This window comes from Tupaia chinensis, unplaced genomic scaffold (genome assembly GCF_000334495.1).
Source record: "Tupaia chinensis unplaced genomic scaffold, TupChi_1.0 Scaffold000119_2, whole genome shotgun sequence".
Taxonomy (NCBI): Eukaryota; Metazoa; Chordata; class Mammalia; order Scandentia; family Tupaiidae; genus Tupaia; species Tupaia belangeri.
This window is the reverse complement of record NW_006159586.1, coordinates 315,280-336,127: the sequence shown is the minus strand read 5'-3', so window position 1 is coordinate 336,127 and position 20,848 is coordinate 315,280. Positions and strand designations below refer to the sequence as shown.

The 20,848-nt window shown below is 46.7% G+C and overlaps 1 protein-coding gene across 2 annotated transcripts in view; it reads left to right on the top strand.

Moving 5' to 3' along the window:
- Positions 1-18,420, top strand: part of LOXHD1 (lipoxygenase homology PLAT domains 1) — a 219,353-nt gene extending 200,933 nt beyond the window's left edge. For both annotated transcript variants that reach the window (XM_006144420.1, XM_006144419.1), the window contains 4 exons: positions 4,094-4,264; positions 9,957-10,089; positions 11,323-11,481; positions 17,704-18,420. In XM_006144420.1, coding sequence (XP_006144482.1) covers positions 4,094-4,264; positions 9,957-10,089; positions 11,323-11,481; positions 17,704-18,184 — 944 coding nt within the window. In that variant the 3' untranslated portion in view covers positions 18,185-18,420. The remainder of the gene's footprint in view (positions 1-4,093; positions 4,265-9,956; positions 10,090-11,322; positions 11,482-17,703) is intronic.
- Positions 18,421-20,848: the final 2,428 nt, after the last annotated feature.

Genomic DNA, 20,848 nt, shown 5'->3' with positions numbered 1-20,848 from the left:
TGCGGCGTGACCATCCCCCCTGGGGGGTGATTTCTCGCTTTCTGTCTCTATGTTTCTCTCTGTCTGTCTGGCAAGCGCATGCGCCCTATAGCAAAAATCTCTCAAAAAAAAAAAAAAGAATGTGTGGTATGTGCATACAGTGGAATATCATGTGACTACAAAAAAGAATGAGGCAGATATTTATACTGATGAGTTTAAAGGGAAGGTATCAAATAGTATGGAGCATTTGCTATCTTTTTGTTTAAAAGTAAAGTAGAACCCTAAAAGAGGAAATTTCATAAAGAAATGGATTCTCTCAGTCAGTTTCAGGTAGGTCCCTATCAGCCTGCCAGGGCCAGGTAGGTTGTCCACCATTGACTAGCGCCAGCCAGGAAGGCAATTTGCCACCATGTTGTCTTCACCAACAGAACAGCCATATGACATCAGCCTGCCCCAAACTGCCTGTTCCCAGTCGCATGTTTGATAAGTTCTTATTTGGGAGAAAGTCAGGGCAAGAGCCCTGTCAATCACATCATTTCCAAAATAAGGTAAGTACATCAGCAGTGAGCACAAGGCTGAGGATTAAGATTCCTCTATGTCAAAGGTGTTGAGGTTAGCCTGCTATTTACCAAGGAAGGCATTTCTTTGAATTCTAACTTAAATAGAAAATTGTGGATGGAGGACAGCAAAGTGAAAAGGGAGGTGGAACGCCACTGAGACCAGGGCAAGCTGGGCTGTGGGCTCCTCCTCTGATTCTCTTCATCCATACAGTGGGGTCCCTTAATTATCTGTGTGTAAAGTTAAAATCATGCCAGAACTTACCTTCCCTCTGCTCACTGCTTTCCTCTGTCACCACGCTGCCTGGAGCCCAGGAAGTGTAATTCAGGAGTGAAATCAACCTGGGATATAGAGCAGGATGAACAGTATATTCCAGCAACAGAAATGACCTTGTGATGACCCACTTGTCCAGATATTGCTGTCTTTCTCCATGATCACATTCATGCACACACACACAATCCCATGCTCAAAAATCCCATTGGCTGGGACCATCAGATGACATAATGGTTATGTCACTGGACTCCCACATAGCCGACAGTGGTTCAAATCCCAAACCCAGCAGCTTAAACTCATGTCAAGTACATGTGCATGCATGCCCAAAATCCTAAGAGGAGAATGGCCACCCTTCAGGGGAAGGGGGAGGTGATTTCTCTTCTACCTTTCTGTCTCTCTTTGACTCTCTGGCAAGTGCATGTGCCCTATATCAAAAATCTCTCTAAAATTTTTAATCCCACTGGTTTCGTGCTGCCATGTTGTCATAGACAGATCACATCCCTGGGTCAGAAGCCCTGACTCCGGTCCTAATACAGTAAGCCAGTGGTTCTCAAAGTGTTGCTATAGTCCCAAGCACCACTTGGGAAGTATTGATAGTTAGATGGGAATTCTTGGACTCCACTGCAGACCCACTGAATCAGAAACTCTGGGAATAAGGCCCAGTAATCTGTGTTTTAACCCTGCAAGCAATGGTGATGAAGCCCAGGCTCTCAGCCTTGGCAACACGTTACAATCACACAGACAGCTTTTACTCCTGTATCATCCTACTCCAGAAAGTCTATTGTAATTGAACGGGCTAAATCCATTTGTGGGTAAGACCTGGATAGCAGAATCTCTCTTTGGCTCTCTCTGTCTCTCTATCTTATATAGACACACAGGATTAAGGGAAACAAACCTCTTCCATTGGGATATCTTCTAACAGAATCAACAATTTATCTTCTTTTCTCTCTCATCCTGTTTACCTGCCTCCTCCCTCCTATGTTCTACTCAGAAGTCTTTGAGGACTGCTTCAGTAGGTCTTATCTGCATCAATTCCAGACTGAAGGCACTGAAGCTTAAGTGGTTTAATCGGTTTCATGTTGCTATCAGGATCCAGCTCTGAAAGTAGCCAATTTGCAACCTTACAGATGCAACCAGTCCTAATGTAGAAAAGCCAAAAGATTTATTGAGTTAAAAGACAAGTTTGTTGATAAAACTACTCATCACTGTTTAACGCCACAAAAGTGTTTTAAAATTTAACTTAGTTGTTTTGGTGCTCCCTCTTTTCCACTTCAGTAAAGATCTGTGTTTACAAAAACAAGAAGTACTTTTTAAACCTGGAAGGACTACCAATACATATGCCTTAGGTGACTGGAAGTGTGTGTCCATCATTGTGCTTAAAAGCATCCCTGTTGCGATCAGAGCAGAATTTAGTTGTTGCCTTCAGCAGTGTCTGATTCTAAAGAAAGGCTTTTTGATAGTATCTAAGTCCATTTCCTGCTTCCATACAGAATGTCACAGACTGTATAATTTAAGAAGACCAGAAGTTTATTTGGCTCATGGTTCTGGAGGCTAGAAAGTCTGGAGGCTAGAGCATGGTGCCAGCACCTGGCAAGAGTCATCCCATGGCAGATGGCATTAGGTGGTGAGAGAGTATAAGAGCACATAAGAGCAGGTGAGGCAGACAGTAGAAGGGGGCCAAATTCATGAGAAAACCAACCCAACTTCTGCAATAATAGTAGTAATCCATTTGTGAGGTAATAGCTCTCATGACCCTTGTGACCTAATCATCTTGTAAAGGTCCCTCATCTTAACACTGTCACAATGGTAATCACATTTTGATTTGAGTTTGAGAGGGAACATTCAAACTATAGTATATAGGGACAGGGAAGCTGCTCCCCATAACCTCAGGTGCCATGAGAGGACGAGGAGTAGGAGTAGAGCACATTCATGCATTCCTTGTGTGGGCCAGTAAGTAGGTAGCCATTAATGGATCACTGGGATTTCCTCTACTGAGACTCTTTGGTTTCAAGAGTTGTCAAGGGGACCAGCAGTTAGCGTAATGGCTATGTCACTGGACTCCCACATAGTCGACCGTGGTTTGAGTCCCAGACCCAGTGGCCTAAACTCATGCCTGGCGCGTGTGGGTGCATGCCCAAGATCCCGAGAGGAGAATGGAGGAGAAGGGATTGTGGCGTGGCCATCCCCCCTAAGGGTTCATTTCTCGCTTTCTGTCTCTCTGTCTCTCTCTGTCATGCCCTAAAGCAAAAACCTCCCCAAAAAAAAAAAAAAAAAAAAAAAGAGTTGTCAAGGACTTTCAGGAGTGGAGAGAACTGAATGAGTGTGTGATGTAAATAGCCTACAGCTGTCACAGCAAATGCACTTCCATCATACTAGGGTGTTAGGCTATGGTGTGATCACCACCATGGCATGGAGGCCCTGCCCATTACAACAAAAGCAGCTGCAATTTCAATATTAGGCCATGACATGTCAATTTTAGCAAATTACTCCAAAGAATAACAGCTTCTGATTCCTTCCATGATTGCGAATGGTTGAGTCAAGGTCCTCGAAGTAAAACATATTCATCTGTTCAGTACTTATTGAGTAACTACTATTTCAGTCATAATGCTAAGCATAAATGAAAACAAACCAGATCCATCCCCTTCCCTCAAGATCTCATGGTCTAAGGAAAGAGACACATGTGAACAATGACAACACAAGGCTGTCCGCTTGTGGCCAAAGAGATGCAGCGTGCAGGGAGCATGGAGGAAGATGCCTTAACGGTCTATGGACAGTCAGGGAACAGAAGGGAAGAATTCCTAGAGGAGATGATACCTGAACTCATTCTGGAAGGATAATGGGCAGGAGCTACATGAATACTGGTGTCAGGGAGTAACAGAAATCATTTTGTAGTTTTACAAACTTCAAAAAGGTCTATTTTGTGAGTCAGAGGCCCCCCACTGTGAGTGTGATGAAAGCAATGAGCCCTCTCCCTAAGACAATGTCATGTGCAATTATTGAACAATTTATTGGGACCCATAGATTGCTTACATCTCATTCACAAATCTTCTAAAAGTTTGCAAACCCAGAGTTAACGGTTTTGCAAAAACAGTTCTATCCCCTGGACCCAAGGAACCCTTGAGACTACCTAGCCCAGCCCTTCATTTCAGCAACAAGGAGACATTAGCCCAGAGAGGACAGAGAACTTATCCAGGGCACACAGACAATGGGGTGAGGAAAGTGGAACTCTAAAAAGGGAGGGAAGGTACTTTTGGCTCACAGCCCCACAATATCTCTTCCACAGGGATATTTCCTGGCTGGCATCTGAGCTATATCGATGTAAAGGACAACTCCCGTGATGAGACCTTCCGATTCCAGTGTGACTGCTGGCTCTCCAAGACTGAGGGCGACAGGCAGACGGTCCGCGACTTTGCTTGTGCCAACAATGAGATCCACGATGAACTGGAAGAGACCAGTACGTGGGGAGACCAGAGGACCCAGAACAGCTGTGATTCCTGGGTTGACTCTTCAGAGTTAAAGGAGTGTTAGCTCAGGAGGGAGGTGGGGAGTGGTGTTGGAATACGAATTCACTGCTAGAGGCAGGAGGAGTTGGGGGAAGGGGGGAGTCCGTTGCCCATTGAAGGGAATAATATGGGGGAGATACATAAGTAAATACCCTAAATATTGCTTGGTGAACTTGGACCTACTAAGATATTGGTGCCAGCTCATGATCCTGAATCATAAGAAATAATTAGGAAGCAGGCAAGTCCACCACCTTTGACCACCAAAATCACCTTGACCTGAAAAATAGACTGGGCTGAGCAGCTTGGTGTGAAGCTCTCTCTGGTTTATTTTTATACCATAGACTTTCCAGTGGATGCCTGTGGCAAATGCTGCCACTGAACGTTCCTAGAAATGGAATGTAAGGGGAGCCAGTATCTCCATCAGATACTTGCTCTTCATTCCTTCCTTGGGGAATATTTAAAGGGAAGTAATAATTGATACCACAGGCAGATAGCCATCTAGGTTCAGATAGGTTCATCTTTAACACAGATACCAGGGTTTGGGCCCAACAGAGCATACGTCTTATCAAAGGCAGAGCCTGATGTGAAGAAGGGATTTTCCAACCTTAGTTATTAAGGCAACACTAGCTGTAATAAGAGGTAAACCTCCAAATGCAGTGTCTTAGCCCAACCAACTATATTTCTCACTCTTAAAATGTACTATCTTCTAGTTTTGGTCTTTGGTAGGAGGTCTTCAGCAATGTGATTTAGGGACCCAAGTTCTTTCCATCTGTGTCTCTGTCATTTCTAACACTGGTTTCCACACTTCTTGCAGAAGAGAAAAGAACATGGAAGAGGTGCTCTCCTCCACCTTATTAACACATGAATTCATGTTCTGTTAGTGGGAATTAGTCACATGGGTCCACAAGGTGCAAAGGCACCTGGGAATTGTGGTCCTTGACTGAGTAGCCCCTTCCAGGGGATGCTGTACACCGTGGGAGGGAAGCATGAATCTTTGGTGGAAAGTCACTTGCCATGCCCATTTCTGCCACAACATCTACACTGCCCAATGATAAAACTAACTTCTTTGGGAAGTAGTGAGCACTGCGTTCCTGGGAATATTCAAACCAAGACCAACCACCCATTTGTCAAGTTCACTGAATGGGGACTCTTGCCCTAATTCAGAGGGTAGACTTCTAGCTTCTGTAAGGTCACTTCTTGAGGAATTGTGGGGGCCTGGTTTTATTTCAGTTGCCATGAGTGATGCACACTGCCTTGTGACCTTTCTTGGTATTACTTTTTTGCATGTGTTAGTCCCTCTATCCATCTGAAAGCTCCCATGAACCAGGGACACCATCACTCATCCTTATTGTCCTCCACAACTCAGGTCTTGGGGCTTAGTAGGTGGTCAGTTAGTTTGTTCTCAGTGAATGGATGAAGACACAATCCTGTTTTTCAGAGCACCACAATCTATACAGGGAGAAACTTAAGCTCCTCACGTGAGTGCCAAGATGAGCAATAGAGGCTCTTCAGGCCATTTGTGTTCAGGGGAGGAGAGATCTGTAAAGCATGGAAAGAGACCACCGCGTCTTCTTTACATATTTCCTACCAAATTGCTGCTAAGACCTGCAATATTTGGGTCAGTAGAGATATTTCAAAGGGAAGGTGAAACTTGTGTTAGTTCCAGAGGGATATGTAGTGCTGGGGACAGGGAGGCAGTCACAGAGCCAGGAGGTCTTAGTTGGTCATCTTTACTGGGATCCTGCAGTGGGCAGGGCAGTAGTCTCTGGGCTGCCCATAAAGGGACAGGTAGCCACTCCTGTATCCTCAGTTGGCGTTTCTTCCTGAGAGGAGCCATGGCTACAGACTGAGCCACACATCCCAGCTCTCAGCTGCCTTTATTTAACTATGTGACAAGTTCATTCACCAGCCAAAAATTCCAGTCCTTAACCTGACTTCTAGGGACATACCAATGAGTAAAATGGAGGCTCAGGCCCAAACATGACAGTGTAGGTGATAGTATACTGAACTGCAGTGCTGAAAGCCACATAGCTGACCATGGCTTCAATCCCAAGTAGACCTGAAATAAGCTAGGAGCGAGTGCCCAAGATCCTGACCAGCTAGAGGCCTGGGGAAAGAAGATCCTGGTGTGATGAGCTATGGTAGGAATGCCTATCTTGTTTTTGCTCTCGCTTTCTCTCATGAAAGAATTTTTTTTAAAAAAAAGTAGAGTCCCTGCCCTTATGGCACTTACATTCTGGAATTTTTGATCCTATGGGCACCACTGGGCACTCAGCTTGTGAAGACAAACACCCTCTCATACTTGAACAGAGTTTTATGTATGTAAAAGTATTCAACACCCAAGTTCTTGTTAGGACCTTACAATCCCACTCAACCCATGCGGCAGAAAGGGCGCAAGTGCAAACCTCTCTATCATGGATAAGGAAAACAAAAATCCAGAAAAGTTAAGCGACACAGCTAAGGCTCACTGCACCATCCTAGAATGTCTTTTTTTTGTGTGTGTCGGGGGGGGGGAGGTTTTTGCCATAGGGCACGTGCGCTCGCCAGACAGAGAAAGACAGAAAGCGAGAAGTCACCCCCCTGGGGGGATGGCCGCTGCCACAATCCCTTCTCCTCCATTCTCCTCTAAGGATCTTGGGCACGCACACACATGTGCCCAGCATGAGTTTTAAGCCATCGGGCCCGGGACGCAAACCACGGTAGACTACATGAGAGTCCAGCGACATAGCCATTACGCTAATTGTTGGTCCCATCTAGAATGTCTTTATTGGGCCTGACTGATACTCTAGTTGATCTATTTCCCCATCTCATTGAGTCTCCTGTTCCTTGCCTTCATCCCCAGCTCTTGTTAGCAGAAGTTGTTTCCAATACTCTGCAAGCATCTTCCTCTGCAGGTGATTCCAACATGGCAACCAAAGCTTAAAGTCATTGACAATCGTTACATAATACTAAAGTCTGGGTTCCACCTGCAGAGATTCTGTTGCAATTAATCAAGGGTAAGGCCTAGACAGTAAGATCACATGCTCCTGTGTGTACAGGCACATACATGTGCATACACACATGCACACACACACACATCTGGGAGGACAAAAATATCTCTCTCACTGGGAAATCCTCTGGTAGGATCAATACCTTCCTCTTCGCAGCCCTCTCCTCCCTCTGCCCACATTCTTGGATCCTCATTGCGCTGCTCGGCCAGTCTTAACTGCAATATTTCTAGCCCAAATACAGTCCATCCTGCTGGCCAGTTCCCTAGAAATGAAGCAGTCCCTGCTTATCAGACTGCTCTGTTAAAAACTCCATCTCCGTGTTTATGTTCTTGAAGATTCTATCCCACTGATAGCCCGAATGGGGTCATACAGGAAAGTTTAGACATGATCAGAACTCTTTGTTGTTTGTGACTGAAATCCAGATCTAAGCTGGCTCCAGCAGAAAGGGAATGTTCTGGTTCCCCGAGCTTGGAAGTCTTGAGTGGCTCCAGTACAGCCTTAGTTGCTCTAGAGGCTCCAATAGTTAAGTATTTTCTGTCTCTTCTCACTCAGCTCTGTTTCTCCCAATATGTCAACATTGGGCAAGATGACTGCCCCAACCTCACACCTTTCTAGCTTGATAGCCTCAGTGGAAGAGAAGAGAACATCTCTGGGGGTGAGATTCTGATTGGCCAGATCCAGGACTCTCGGCCCCTCCAAACCACTCTCTAGAGTAGGTGCTCCCCAGAGTAAAGAATGGACCAAATGACAGGAGGCAGAAAATTCCAAAAGCCCACTGGAAACCCACTATCCTTCTCCTGGCCTTCTCCATGGACATTGTGTGCCCTGCAGTTCTTGGCTCAAGACTAAACACTTGCTGATTTCGTTGCTCTGCATGCAAGGTGATTTGGGTTCTTTCTGCATCCCACTCGCTCCTCCCCCAGCACATCCTGGGTTGAAATTACTAGTGTCTGTTTGCAGAACATCCCTTAGCCCGAATGGCAGGATGACAGTGATATACTCCCTGGGCTCTGATGCTTTGCAACCCTTCGCCTGCAGAGCCCCTTCCTACTGCAACGGGTATCTGCTCTCTGTGGAGTTCTTCCTCTCTCATAGGCTACCTGCTTCTTTGACCCAATTCATTCCATCTGATTCAGGGAACAGAGATTCTACTTGTGAAAAGTCATGAAAACAATTGGGATGTCAAAGAGCTAGGGTTGAAATTACATTGAGAAGCAGACATGGCCATCCCTTCCTTTAATTGTCTCTATCATAATTCTGAACTAAAGGCATAAAAACAGAGCTATTCCTTTGGATCCAGAACCCTAAACCCTCAATGATTCATTTACTACAGCAAGAGCTAGATGCACAAGGATACTCCAGACAAATATTTACTGTGTCCTCCTGTGTGCCAGCTTCATGCCTGGCCTCTGGATCATTTCTCACACCCCTCAGTATCTTTGCTTATGCTCTTCCCTCTGCCTGGATCATTCCTCCATTTTCTGCTGATTGTAGTCAAACCTCCTTCATGAAGTTTCCTATGATTAGCCCAATCATTCATTCATTCACTCAATAAATATTTATTGAGGTCTTACCATATGCCAGGTACAGTTATGGACACTTGAAAAATCTATCAATGAGCAAAACAGACTCTTGCCCTCATGGGCCTTATGTTTAAGTGAGTTGAGGAAATACAACAAACAATGAAATAATAAATAAATAAATAAACCACATAGATCTAGGTAAGGCAGACCACTAGTGCAGAGGGAATCAGGTTGCAGCCTTAATTAGGGTAGTCAGGGTACACTTCATTGAAGAGTACAAAGGAGGTGAGGGAGTGGGCCATGTCACTATGGACAGAGGGAATAGAGTGAAGGGAGATCACTACAGGCAGAGGGAATGGCATTGCAGAGTACTCAGACCTAAGTGCTCTGGGAACAGCAAGGAGGCAGAGTGGCTGGAGTGAGCAAGAGAGAAAATGCTAGAAGATGAGGTAGAAGAAGCAAGGGGAGCCACAGTTTCATTTTAGAGTTGCAAGGTTGTCACATTCTGTTGTATGGTATAGTCAGTGTTGGTGTCTGGGGCCAGAGACTGAGCTCCAGTGTCATACAGAGTCTAGTCCAGTCCTGATAATAAGGACCCACTTAGAAGATGTTGGATTAATGAATGCCAAGTGCAGATGTGCTGGAGAGAACAACAAGGTGGAGAGGTTTGCTATGAGTTTGATCATGACACAGAGTGACAACTGAGACCAGACTGAAGTGGGACTGCTTGTGGGAGAGTTTGAGGCCCTCCTAGGGTCCTTTGCCTGCTTGGGTCTTTCCCCTTGGCTTTTCATAGCTAGGTCCCATTTCTCTTCCCTTCTCTTCTCTGAAACATCCCTGAGAGCCAGGCCCCAGAGTCTCTCCAAGTATCTCCTGCTTCATTCCCAGTGGCTTCCATATTTACCTGGCAAAGAAACTGCTACTATAAATAAAATGGGAATGATGTCCTGGCTCCAGAATTGGAGCAGGTTCTATTTGTAGCGTCTTGACTATGGCCAGTTGAACCTGCTTCCCCATCCCCAGCCTGTGGCTTCACACCAAATGAAGGGCCAAGAGGGTGGCCATTGCTCCTGCCCTGTTGGTGGGTGCCTGTTTCCCCTCTACTGACCCGCTCTGCCTCCTCCTTACAGCCTACGAGATCATCATAGAAACGGGCAACGGCGGCGAAACCAGGGAGAACGTCTGGCTCATCCTGGAGGGCAGGAAGAACCGATCCAAAGAGTTTCTCGTGGAAAATTCTTCTAGACAGCGAGCCTTTAGGAAGTAGGAAGAGGGTGCTCATAGGGCAATCAGGATGGGATGGGTAACAAAGGAACCCCCAAGAATCTATCCCTATGTTGGGAGCCATAGGTATACGAATGGGTCTGGGCAGTAAGTACTTAGTGAGTTCCTTTTGTGTGCTGATCCTACACAAGCTCCTAGAGATGAAGCCAGAGATTTATAAAAGGGAAAGGAAGGGACTGACATTTAATGAGAGCCCACAATGTGATGGGACAGTGCTACTCACTTCAAATATTATCCATGTCCGTAGAGACAAAGAGAGAACCTCTTCCCTCCATCAGAGCCACCTCTGAACCACATAGAAGCCCTACTCATCTCCCTCCTCCCTCCAGAATTGCTTATATGGTCTCCACCTTCCCCTTAATCCCTCCATATCCTTGTCTTAGTCTGTCAGCTACTGTAACACAATCCCACAGACAGGGTGACTTGTACAAAGCAGAAATTTATTTCTCACAGTTGTGGAGGCTGGAAGTCCAACATCAAGGCAGCAACAGATTGGGTGTCTGGCAAGGGCCTACTTCCTCGCTCATAGTCTCTGTATCTTCATATGCCCTGCCCTGGCAAGGCAGCTCTCTGGGTCTCTTTTAAAAGGACACCAATACCATTCATGAAGGCCCCACCCTCAAGACCTAATCACTTCTCACAACCATCTCATCAGGGATTAGTTTTCAATATGGAAATGGGGAGGGTGACAAAAATGTTCAGCTTGTAGCAACATTTTATTCAAATTCCTTCTACATCAGGGTAGTCAGAGCTCCTTAGACTGGCACCATCCTTACTGCCACTTCCCTCACTGAACCAGGCCAGCACTGTCCCCAGAAATGACTGCACCTCCACATCCCACATTCCCATCCATAACTTTGCTGACCCTGGTCCACAACAGATAACTTCCTTTCTCAGCCTCCCTCTGCTCTGTGAATCTTACCACCCTCAACTCAACACCCAGGGCCTCAGCCTTCTCCCAACCCGATCCTGCTTCCTGACGTTACTATTCACTGGACTGAGACCAGGCAGCTGGTAGTGCATTTTCATTATGATTATCTTATCCCAAAATAAGACTGTGCTCCTCTAGGAACACAGGACTGACATTAGATTTTGCTTGCCACTCTTCCCTATTCCCTTCCATATTTCCTAGTCCCTGGGATGCAGTAGGCACTCAATAAATGTCTACTGAAGGCCTGGGCAATTTATTGACCACACATTTGTTTTCTGCAGAGGGACTACAGACACATTCGAGTTTGACAGCGTCTTCTTGGGCGACATTGTCTCCCTCTGTGTGGGCCACCTTGCCAGAGAGGACAGGTTCATTCCCAAGAGAGAGCTGGTGTGGCACGTGAAGACCATTACCATCACTGAGATGGAGTACGGCAATGTGTATGTACCATCTGTCGCCCAAGGAAGTGCCACTTCCTTGTGGGGGGTGCAGGGGCAGAGGTTGGGGCTGGACCATGGGGAAGAGGGCAGGTATGAGGAGATGCTCTTTTTGAGGCTGAGGTCATCCAGGAAAGGAGGAGGAAGCTTTGCAATTCTGGAGTTGTCTGAACTATGCCTTGACCTCCCCAGGCAGAGAACCCATTCAGATGACCTTGGGCGTGTCCTGCCTTTAAATCCAGGGGCACTTCCTTGGAAGAACACCAAGTCAAATGGTACCAGACAGCAAAGACCTTCCTCTCACCTCACTCTGTAATGACAAAGCAATCCACTTTTGAAGGATGATATTTACGGGGCATAATGAGAACCCATGTTCTGTGTGGGCAGAGTGGGAAACCAGAGGTCAACTGGGGTAATGGCCCACCTGCTTCCATGTGCCCCAGATAAGGGGCTTCGCATTTCTGCCATCAGGACCTTCTGGGGATTCAGCCATCTCTAGAGGATTAAGGGTCTTATTTACCTGGACAACGTAATCACAGCCATCAATTTGTCTAATTAATAACTACTTTGTAGGCTAGCAGATAGTGTAGTGGTTAAGGCACTGGACTCCTACATGACTAACTGTAGTTCAAGTCTTGGACCTGGTGATTTGAAAATTGTACTGGGCACATGTGCATACATGCCCAAAATCCCAAGAGGAGAATAGAGGAAAAGGGATTGTGATTTGGCCATCCCCCCTAGGGAGTGATTTCTCTCTTTCTTTCTCTCTGTCACTCTTTGTGTCTCTGGTGAGTGTATATGCCCTATGAGAAAAACATAAAACAAAACAAAACAAAACAAAAACATTTGATATCCACTACTGGAAGCTAGGAAGAGCTCTGAGGCTCTAGAAGGCAGGAAAGGTACTGAGAACTAGCCAGGGAGGGATAGAAAGAGGAAGCCAAAGACAACACGACCTGGAGAGAGTAGGCCCAGGGTTATGAAGGCTGAGTGTGCATGGGCCAGTCCGCCATGTCCCTATTGGGACATCCCACCCAGAACTGCTGCTGCTACCTCACCTGGCTCTGGTTCGTTCTACACACCAGGTGTTTGCTGCACCTTGGAAGGTGACTAGCGCCCACAAAAGTGGTCTTCAGTTGGGTCCCTCGGCTGTAGTCTCCATCTCCCAAAGCCCAGCTCCTCAATGTCTGTCCATGTGACCTGTAGCCTCCCCTGGACCAAGTATCCCTTTGGGAATTGAGTGGCAAAGAGTTCTGGTCTCTGAACTGTCACGTGAGTCAGCTTGAGATGTCATAGCTAAACACTGGAGACTAAGGGCTCGCATACAGAAATCTATTTCCCATATTTTTGGAGGATGGAAGTCTGAGCTCAGGGTACCAGCACAGTTTGGTTCTGGGGAGGGCTTTTTTCCTGGCCTGCGGATGGCCACTTTTTCTCTGGGTTCTCACAGGGCATATATAGCTGGGGTTCCTCTTCTCGTACAAGTTCTATTCCCACCATCTTCACCTTATCTATGCCTAAATATTTCCCACGGACCCCATCTCCACATTACCATCACACGGGGACTAGGGCTTCAACATAGTTCAGTCCATAGCAACTTCCCTCCTGGGCTACAACATTATTTAATGCTCTTTTAGACCAAACCCTGTCTGGGACAAATAAATTCTGCAGGAGTTGCTGGTTGTGGCCACAGGACCAGTGCTGATGAGAACTCAGAGCTGGGAGCTCAGCCCAGAAGAGTTAATGACTCATCCAGGAAGTCAGGGCCCAGGCCAAAGTCCCTTCTCCTGCTGGAATTGCTGGGCAATGTGGCAGTTGATACTGCTCTCCTGAAAGCCCCCCCCCAAAAGAACAAAGTAAGATACGATAGAATAATAGTCACTCAAAAAAGTTTTTTTACTGAAAGAGATAGAGGTATTTCAACAGGGTCTTGCCATGCCATCATCCTCCTGCTCCAGCCTCCCAGGATTCCACACAGCATGCCACCATGTCAGACTTGTTTAGGTTGGTTGAAGAACTAAACCTGGGCCTCTCTTACAACTCCAGCTTCACACAATGGCACCCTGATGCGTGTTGCACTGTGACTGAGCCTCAAGTTACCTCAAACTCCACAATGTTGGCTATGCAAAAGCGCTTGCTAGAGATCTCATCATCTCCTGGTACCTGGGCCTGATTTAGGTAGAAGTATACTCAGAGAAACTATTTATTTTTTAATCTCAGAAAGAAGCATAGGCAAAGGTCCAGATAGGAACTTCTTATTCCCAGGCCTGGGCCTGAATTGCAGGGTTTCCCATCCAGCCTCTTTTAACTGAAGCATCGGTTCCTACACATCGGGAACATGGCCTCTTGGTGTGTCACTGGGGCTGGAGAAGAATGCAGAGACTTGTGTGGAAAGGAGGGTGCTCCTGAAGTAAAGTGGGCACAGATAGTCCAGGCTCCTGGATGTGAGAGCTACCACCTGGTCCTCTATGGCCTCAGCCAATTGGCCCTCACCTCTCCATGCCTCACACTCTCCTTTTGGGAGGAGATCTTGATGCTCCCTAGAGTTTGGGGTTGGGAGAAAGATGTAAGGGTGCCAGCCAGAGCACTCAAAAGTCATACTGCAACTCACCCCAGCCTGCTTAAGTATCAAGCCTGTGGTGTCTGATAGATGAGAACCTGCCTCTCCCCAGAAATGCCATCTTCATCCAGCAGGGGAACTTCGTAGGGTGTTAGTCATCATGGCTGTCCACATGGCATTGTTCTAGGAGGCACTTACATACCGAATCATCAAAACCACCAACTGCAGGGAACCAGCAGTTAGCGTAATGGCTATGTCGCTGGACTCCCACGTAGTCGACCGCGGTTCGTGTCCCGGACCCGGTGGCTTAAAACTCACGCCGGGCGTGTGTGCGTGCGTGCCCAGGATCCCGAGAGGAGAATGGAGGAGAAGGGATTGCGCCGTGACCATCCCCCCGGGGGGTGATTTCTCGCTTTCTGTCTCTATGTCTCTCTCTGTCTGTCTGGCGAGCGCACGCGCCCTACAGTGAAAATCTCTCCAAAAAAAAAAAAAAAAAAACCACCGACTGCACAATGAATGCATTGATAGTTTCTCTCCGACCACCATGAAAATCATACATGAATTCCCATGAATTGTGAATTAATTTAATCCCCATCTCTTATGAACATGATAACCTCAAATTTCCATCTTCTAAACTTTGCCATTCCTGACCTCTCTTTTAACCCTCTGACCAGTTCTTATTTGTCACTAATATAGTTAGGTAGACATATACTCAGAGTATTTATTTTTTAAATCAAAACCCCTTCTGTTATTTTATCCAATAGCACATCTAATGCATAACCACTATAAAAGCTTACTGAATGCAGGGAAGCTTGTAAAAGAAAGTAGAAGTTCCCTAAGGCCCTACCCATTAGACATGGCTACCGTGAGCATTTTGGTGACCCCATTTTCTCTGGCATTTCCTTTTTATTTTCTTTCTTTCTTTTTAAAATTTATTTACTTCTTCCATGAACAAGAGACAGAGTGACAGGAACCCCAACAGGGTCTTCATGCCACAAGTCTCCACCCCCAAGTCTCAACCAGCACAGATCTCAGGCATGCCTGCACTTAGAGAGGTCCCAGGACCTTGTCCCTGTGAGTCTATTTGCATCAGCCCAGGGTACCACCTGGTTCCTCTGGCATTTTTCTAGTATTCCACACAATGTCCACAGAAGTGAGATTGTGTTATACATCATTTAAAATATATGTATCATTTCTTTCTGTTCATTATTCTCTGCTTTTGCCTTTACTCTTGCTGGCAACCAACCCCAATTCTAGCAGGAGCAGCTGGCCGTGTGTCCTTTCTGATGAGACCCTCAACTCTATGAATTCCTCAAGGTCCACATTTTGATGATCATATTATTATGTCTCTTAGAAAACATTTCCTTAGATCTATGCCAGGGAATATTTTTCAGCCATTAAAAATAATGAATTAAATACATACCAGATGACTTGGAGCAGTTCCCAGGAAGTATTGCAGAGTGAGAAAAGCAAGATGCAGGAAAACATGTCTTACACGATGCCATTTTGTACAGGGAACACTGATACCCCCATTTGTCTGTGTATATGCTGGCCTGTGCAGGGTTGGGCGAAATGGAGGGAAATTTGGCAGGCTATACCTTCAACTGTTAGATGGGTTATCTGAGGTGAAAGTAGGATGCTGAAGTGGAAAGGAGAGAAAGGAGATAGTGCCAAGCAGAAAGGAAGTGAAAATGAGTGCACTTAGAAAAGCATATACATATGATCATATGATTTGTGCATTTATATAGAATTATGTATATTAGTGGGCATATGCATAAAGAAATACATTTTTAAAGAATTTTAAAACAAAGCATGCAAATATAACCGCCTCCAAGAAATTGTGGTATGTAACAACAATCCAAATATATCTAGTGGCAAATCAGGAGAAGCTAGATCTCAGAACAGTAAGGATTTCCTGTGAAGCATGTATAAATGACTCTCTCTTCAGGGGTCAGGCAGACCCTACTTCTAGATTGTTAAGCAGTGACCTTTTCTTTTTTTTGTTTTTTCCTCTCCAAGCTTTAGTTTCCCCTCTTTTGAAATGGGAGGATGATTCTTAAGGTTGTTGTGGGAGTTAATGAGATGCAAAAATGCAAAGCCCTGGTGTTTGGTAAGCATGCAGAAAACCAAGTTCTTTTTGCTGTTAAGAATTTTCATCTAAAATAATGTTCGCTTTTGCACTATCAGGCACACCCTTTCAGTGCTGTATTCCTGAAGTCATTAGCCAGAATCGAAACTGCTTATTTCCAAAGCTATTAAAATATTAGCAATTTGGAGTGGAAAAAAACCATAGCAGTTGTTTGGTCCAAATCCTGAGCCTTGCCAGTGGGAAAATCAAGGTCTGGGTAGAGGATGTGACTTTTCCAAAGTGGCACAGGTGGTAGACAGCAGGGCTGGGGCAGATCGTACATCCCCTTAGCCCCTGTGCAGCATTATCCCACCCGCCCTCTGCCTTCCTCCTCAGTAACTCTTAGACTCACTGCCATTACCCAGAGGCTAAAATCAGGCTGTGCAAAGTAAGGTTGGAGGAGACTTCTTGGTTCAAGACTGTTTCTCTTGGTCCTGGACTTGCTTTTGCTTGTGGTAGCTTCTTCAGGAGATAACTTTCTTTTACCCTATGCTCTGCAATGCCTGAGCACGCACACACACACACACACACACACACACACACATGCATACTTCAACTCATCCAAGTGTGAGGAATTTGGAACACATATTCCACAGTCATGTCTCCATTTAGTTTTGCCTGGGATTGTCACTGGATTTGGCAGCTTCCTCTGAGGGTTACAACACCAGCTTAAAAACATTTATCAATCTCTTTGGGGAGCAAGAGAACTGGCATGAAGAGCGGAGAAGAGTGGCTGACAGGTCAGAAAGGAAACCACAAGGGGAAGGTCGAACATGGAGTGTCTGTGGGTCATTGTAAAGTCTTTGGTTTCTATTTGACCTAGAAAGCCATCAGTGGGTTCTGAGCAGAGGACTAGCATACTTGGGTTTACCTCCCCACAGAATCACTGGGCTGCTACATAGAGGACTGACCATAGAAAGCAAAAATCTGGGAGACCAGCTGGATGGGCTTCATATTTCAAGGCAGAAGCTGATGCTGACTTGGGTCAGAATCGCAGGAGGCAGATCGTGAGATACTGAGTAGTTTTTCAAGTGGGCTGGTGCTGGATATATCTTACAGCTAGGGTCAATAGGATTTGCCTGTGGATTGGCTATGGAGTGTAAGGAGCAAAAGAAAAATCAAGGAGCTAGAGGAAGGGTGGAGATTCCACTCCACTGTGAATCTTAAGACACACAGACTTCATACTCATATTTTTTGAAGTTTATTTATTCATTCTTTCCATGAGAGACTGAGAGGAAGACACCTCCAACTGAATCTTCTTGCTCTGATCCACTTCCAGACTCAGCTGGCCTAAATCACAAGCACATATGTGCTTGGCATGGTCAGGGAATGCGAACCCATGACCTTTCTCAGAGGGTGGGTCCAATGGCATTACTTCTGTGTTACCACTGACCCTTCATACTCACATTTTAACCCAGATATTTCCAGCCCCAATACCCAGTCACCTGGGGGAGGAATCATTTATGGATAAGCAAGTTTGACCCTTGGCTGGTGTCCACTGAGCCCCATCCCCTTCCTCTGTCCACCTTTCTGCCAGGTACTTCTTTAACTGTGACTGCCTCATCCCTCTCAAGAGGAAGAGGAAGTACTTCAAGGTATTCGAGGTTACCAAGACAACGGAGAGCTTTGCCAGCAAGATCCAGAGCCTGGTGCCTGTCAAGTATGAGGTCATTGTGACGACAGGCTATGAGCCAGGGGCAGGGACGGATGCCAATGTCTTTGTGACCATCTTTGGGGCCAACGGGGACACAGGCAAGCGGGAGCTGAAGCAGAAAATGCGCAACCTCTTTGAGCGGGGCAGCACAGACCGCTTCTTCCTGGAGACGCTGGAGCTGGGTGATCTGCGCAAGGTGCGGGTGGAGCACGACAGCAGCGGCTACTTCTCGGGCTGGCTGGTGGAGAAGGTGGAGGTCACCAACACCAGCACCGGAGTGGCCACCATATTCAACTGCGGCAGGTGGCTGGACAAGAAGCGGGGGGACGGGCTCACCTGGAGAGACCTCTTCCCTTCTGTCTGAAAGGCTGGGGGGGCTCTCTAGTCCTCCCTCTGCCTCAGTGATGCCTCTTACCATACCTGCTTGCCCACCCCCAAACCTCTGGGAGCTGGGATTGGGGGCCAATAGGCCACTGAGAATATTATAGTCCTTCGGGGGCCACTATTTGTGGGTGACGATCTGTGGGGTCCTGCTCGCCACCTCACCCTCAGTCTCTCAGACCTAGTGGAGTCTTAATCGGCATGTGTCATCATCTGTGGCTGCACAAAAATAACTTTCTGTGTTTCTTTTTCCTATAATACCAGTGGTGACCAGGCCAGGACTTGCAGCAGGGTGCGAATGGGAAATTGAGGCTTCACCCAGGGGATAGAAATGGGGAAGGAGCTGCCATCAAGATGGTGTATTTTAAGCAAAAACTAATTAACACTCACTCATTCCCAAAAAAAGCTGGGCTAATTAAATTATGACCAACCACACCCCACAAAGAACTCATCTTAGCATCTGCTTGCGAAGAAATGTATGCTTTCTCCCAGTTTCAATAAACCCATGGCAAACGGAGAAAATGCCAGGAGGAAGTGTTTTTGCCGGAGAATTTGTGAGCCTGTGAAAAGTACATAATTCTTTCCAACACTTTACAGAGAATTCATTGGCAAGAGCCTCCTGGTTAGCCCAGGCCGTGGTAACACAGTTGGGACCGGGTATAGGTAACGGGGACGGCGCCTGGGTCGCTCTGAGGTTGGGTAGGTGCTGTATCCAGCACCACCTGCAACTCTCTGTGGGCAGGGATTGAACTGAGAGCTAAAAGGAACAGGAAGAAAATGAAGATGTTCTCTGCTTTCTTGGGGGATGTGACCTTGATGGAGAAGCAGCAGGAGAGCCATACATTTGTACACACAGATACAAGCACATATGCACATGTGCACACACATACAAGCACACGCACACACACCTGCATGTACACATGCACTCACCCAACTCGATAGTCACAGAGGAACTGGGCAATGCACAGCCAGGTGTCGGTGGAGCTCAACACCTACGTCTACTTTCCCGCAGAGAGTGGGGCAGCAGGAAGATTAGCCAGCTGGGAAGTCTGCAGGAGGGCGCTCCAGCATCAGTTTCCACAGCCCTGATACGTCTCCTGTGTGTCCCCTGGGCCCTTCACTCCAGACAGGACTAAACTCTTAGTGAGGCTTCACGACTGAGGGAAGTTGAAGGAGCTCTCAGGCTGAAAGCCCAGGATTAAGGGCAACCTACCTGGGCCTGAATCCCAGCTCCGCCTCTCAGCCATGAAACCTTGGATATGTTATTTCATCTCTCTGGGCCTGTTTTCTCATCTGTAAAACAGGGAGAATGGTTACAATGCCTACCTACAGAATAGTCTAGTCTAAGGACATCTGTGTTAATATGTATGTGGCTTTAATCCAGCACCTACACTATATGGTCAATGTGTCTGTGATGTTGACAAAGTCAAACCCACAGCAGTGATAGGTGGGAGGGGGAAGAAGTCATCATTGAATAACCTTATTTTTTTTAAATTTTATTTATTTACTTATTCTAATTTGACCAGAGAGGGACACAGAGAGAGAGAAAGTGAGAAAGCAAGCCACCAGGTTCGGGACTCGAACCACAGTCAGCCATGTGGGAGTCCAGTGCCCTTAACCACCATGCCACCTGCTGGCCCCTGAATTCTATCTTTCCATGGAGCTGGACCTTCCCCTCTCCTGGATGATATTTAGATAAGCCTCACAAGTCCTCTGGACTCCCTTAGGTAATGAAAATGTCCAACCACCACTTAAAGATACAAAACCTATCTCCATTCTATAATTTAAATGCCCAGCCCCACTCTGAAGGTCCCTGGAATAATGCCAAGGACTATGGCTCTGAGACCTGGGCCCTCAGAGAGCAATATAGAGTAGGAGTTGTCAGTTTGGGAGTCTGGATTCAAATCCCGCCCTCATCTCCCAGCTGGGTGACCTTGGGTAAGTCATGGAACTGCCCTGTGCCTCTCTCTTCCCTGAAAACTGGAGGTGGTCCCTTTTCACTGCCATGAGGATCATTGTTAGGATAAATGAAGCAGGGCTGGTGACCAGCTCGGCAGGCGGCGGGTCCACAGTAAGGGCTTGGGAAATGTGAACTCGATCCTCCTCCTTCGCTGTAGTCTGCCACAGACAGAGCCTGTGTGAGTGGCTAGATGCTCTCCTGGCTCCTTTCTTTATTCGTCCCACTATGACTCCAATAATGACAAGAATCTGAAGCATGGGTCTTTCTCAGAGGTCCTGCCATCTTAGGGAACCACTGCAGTGCTCTGGAGAGGCTGCCATGCTGTTGCCAAGACAACTTCAGCCTTCGTGACCAGGGCTGCCCCAGAGCCATCTCCTCTCTGCTTCCTCTTCCCTGGTGTTCCCAGCCAACCCCCACCTCCATCCCGCATGCCTTACCCTTGTCTTTTCTGGTACCTCCAGCCCTCTCAGAGCTCTGACTCTTGCCCTTGCAGCCTGCCCTTGGCAAAAGGCTCCCCAGTCTAGGGAGCAGAACCCTCCTAGTAACTGCCGAGGCTGGCCGTGTCCATCCTCCCGTTCTAATGGCAAACCCTAGTGAAAGCTCATGGAACGTCATGAAAATGCCCATATTTGCAACCCTGAGTGCCCTCAGTGTTAGCCCAGGTGAAGAAACATTCCTGTTCATCCT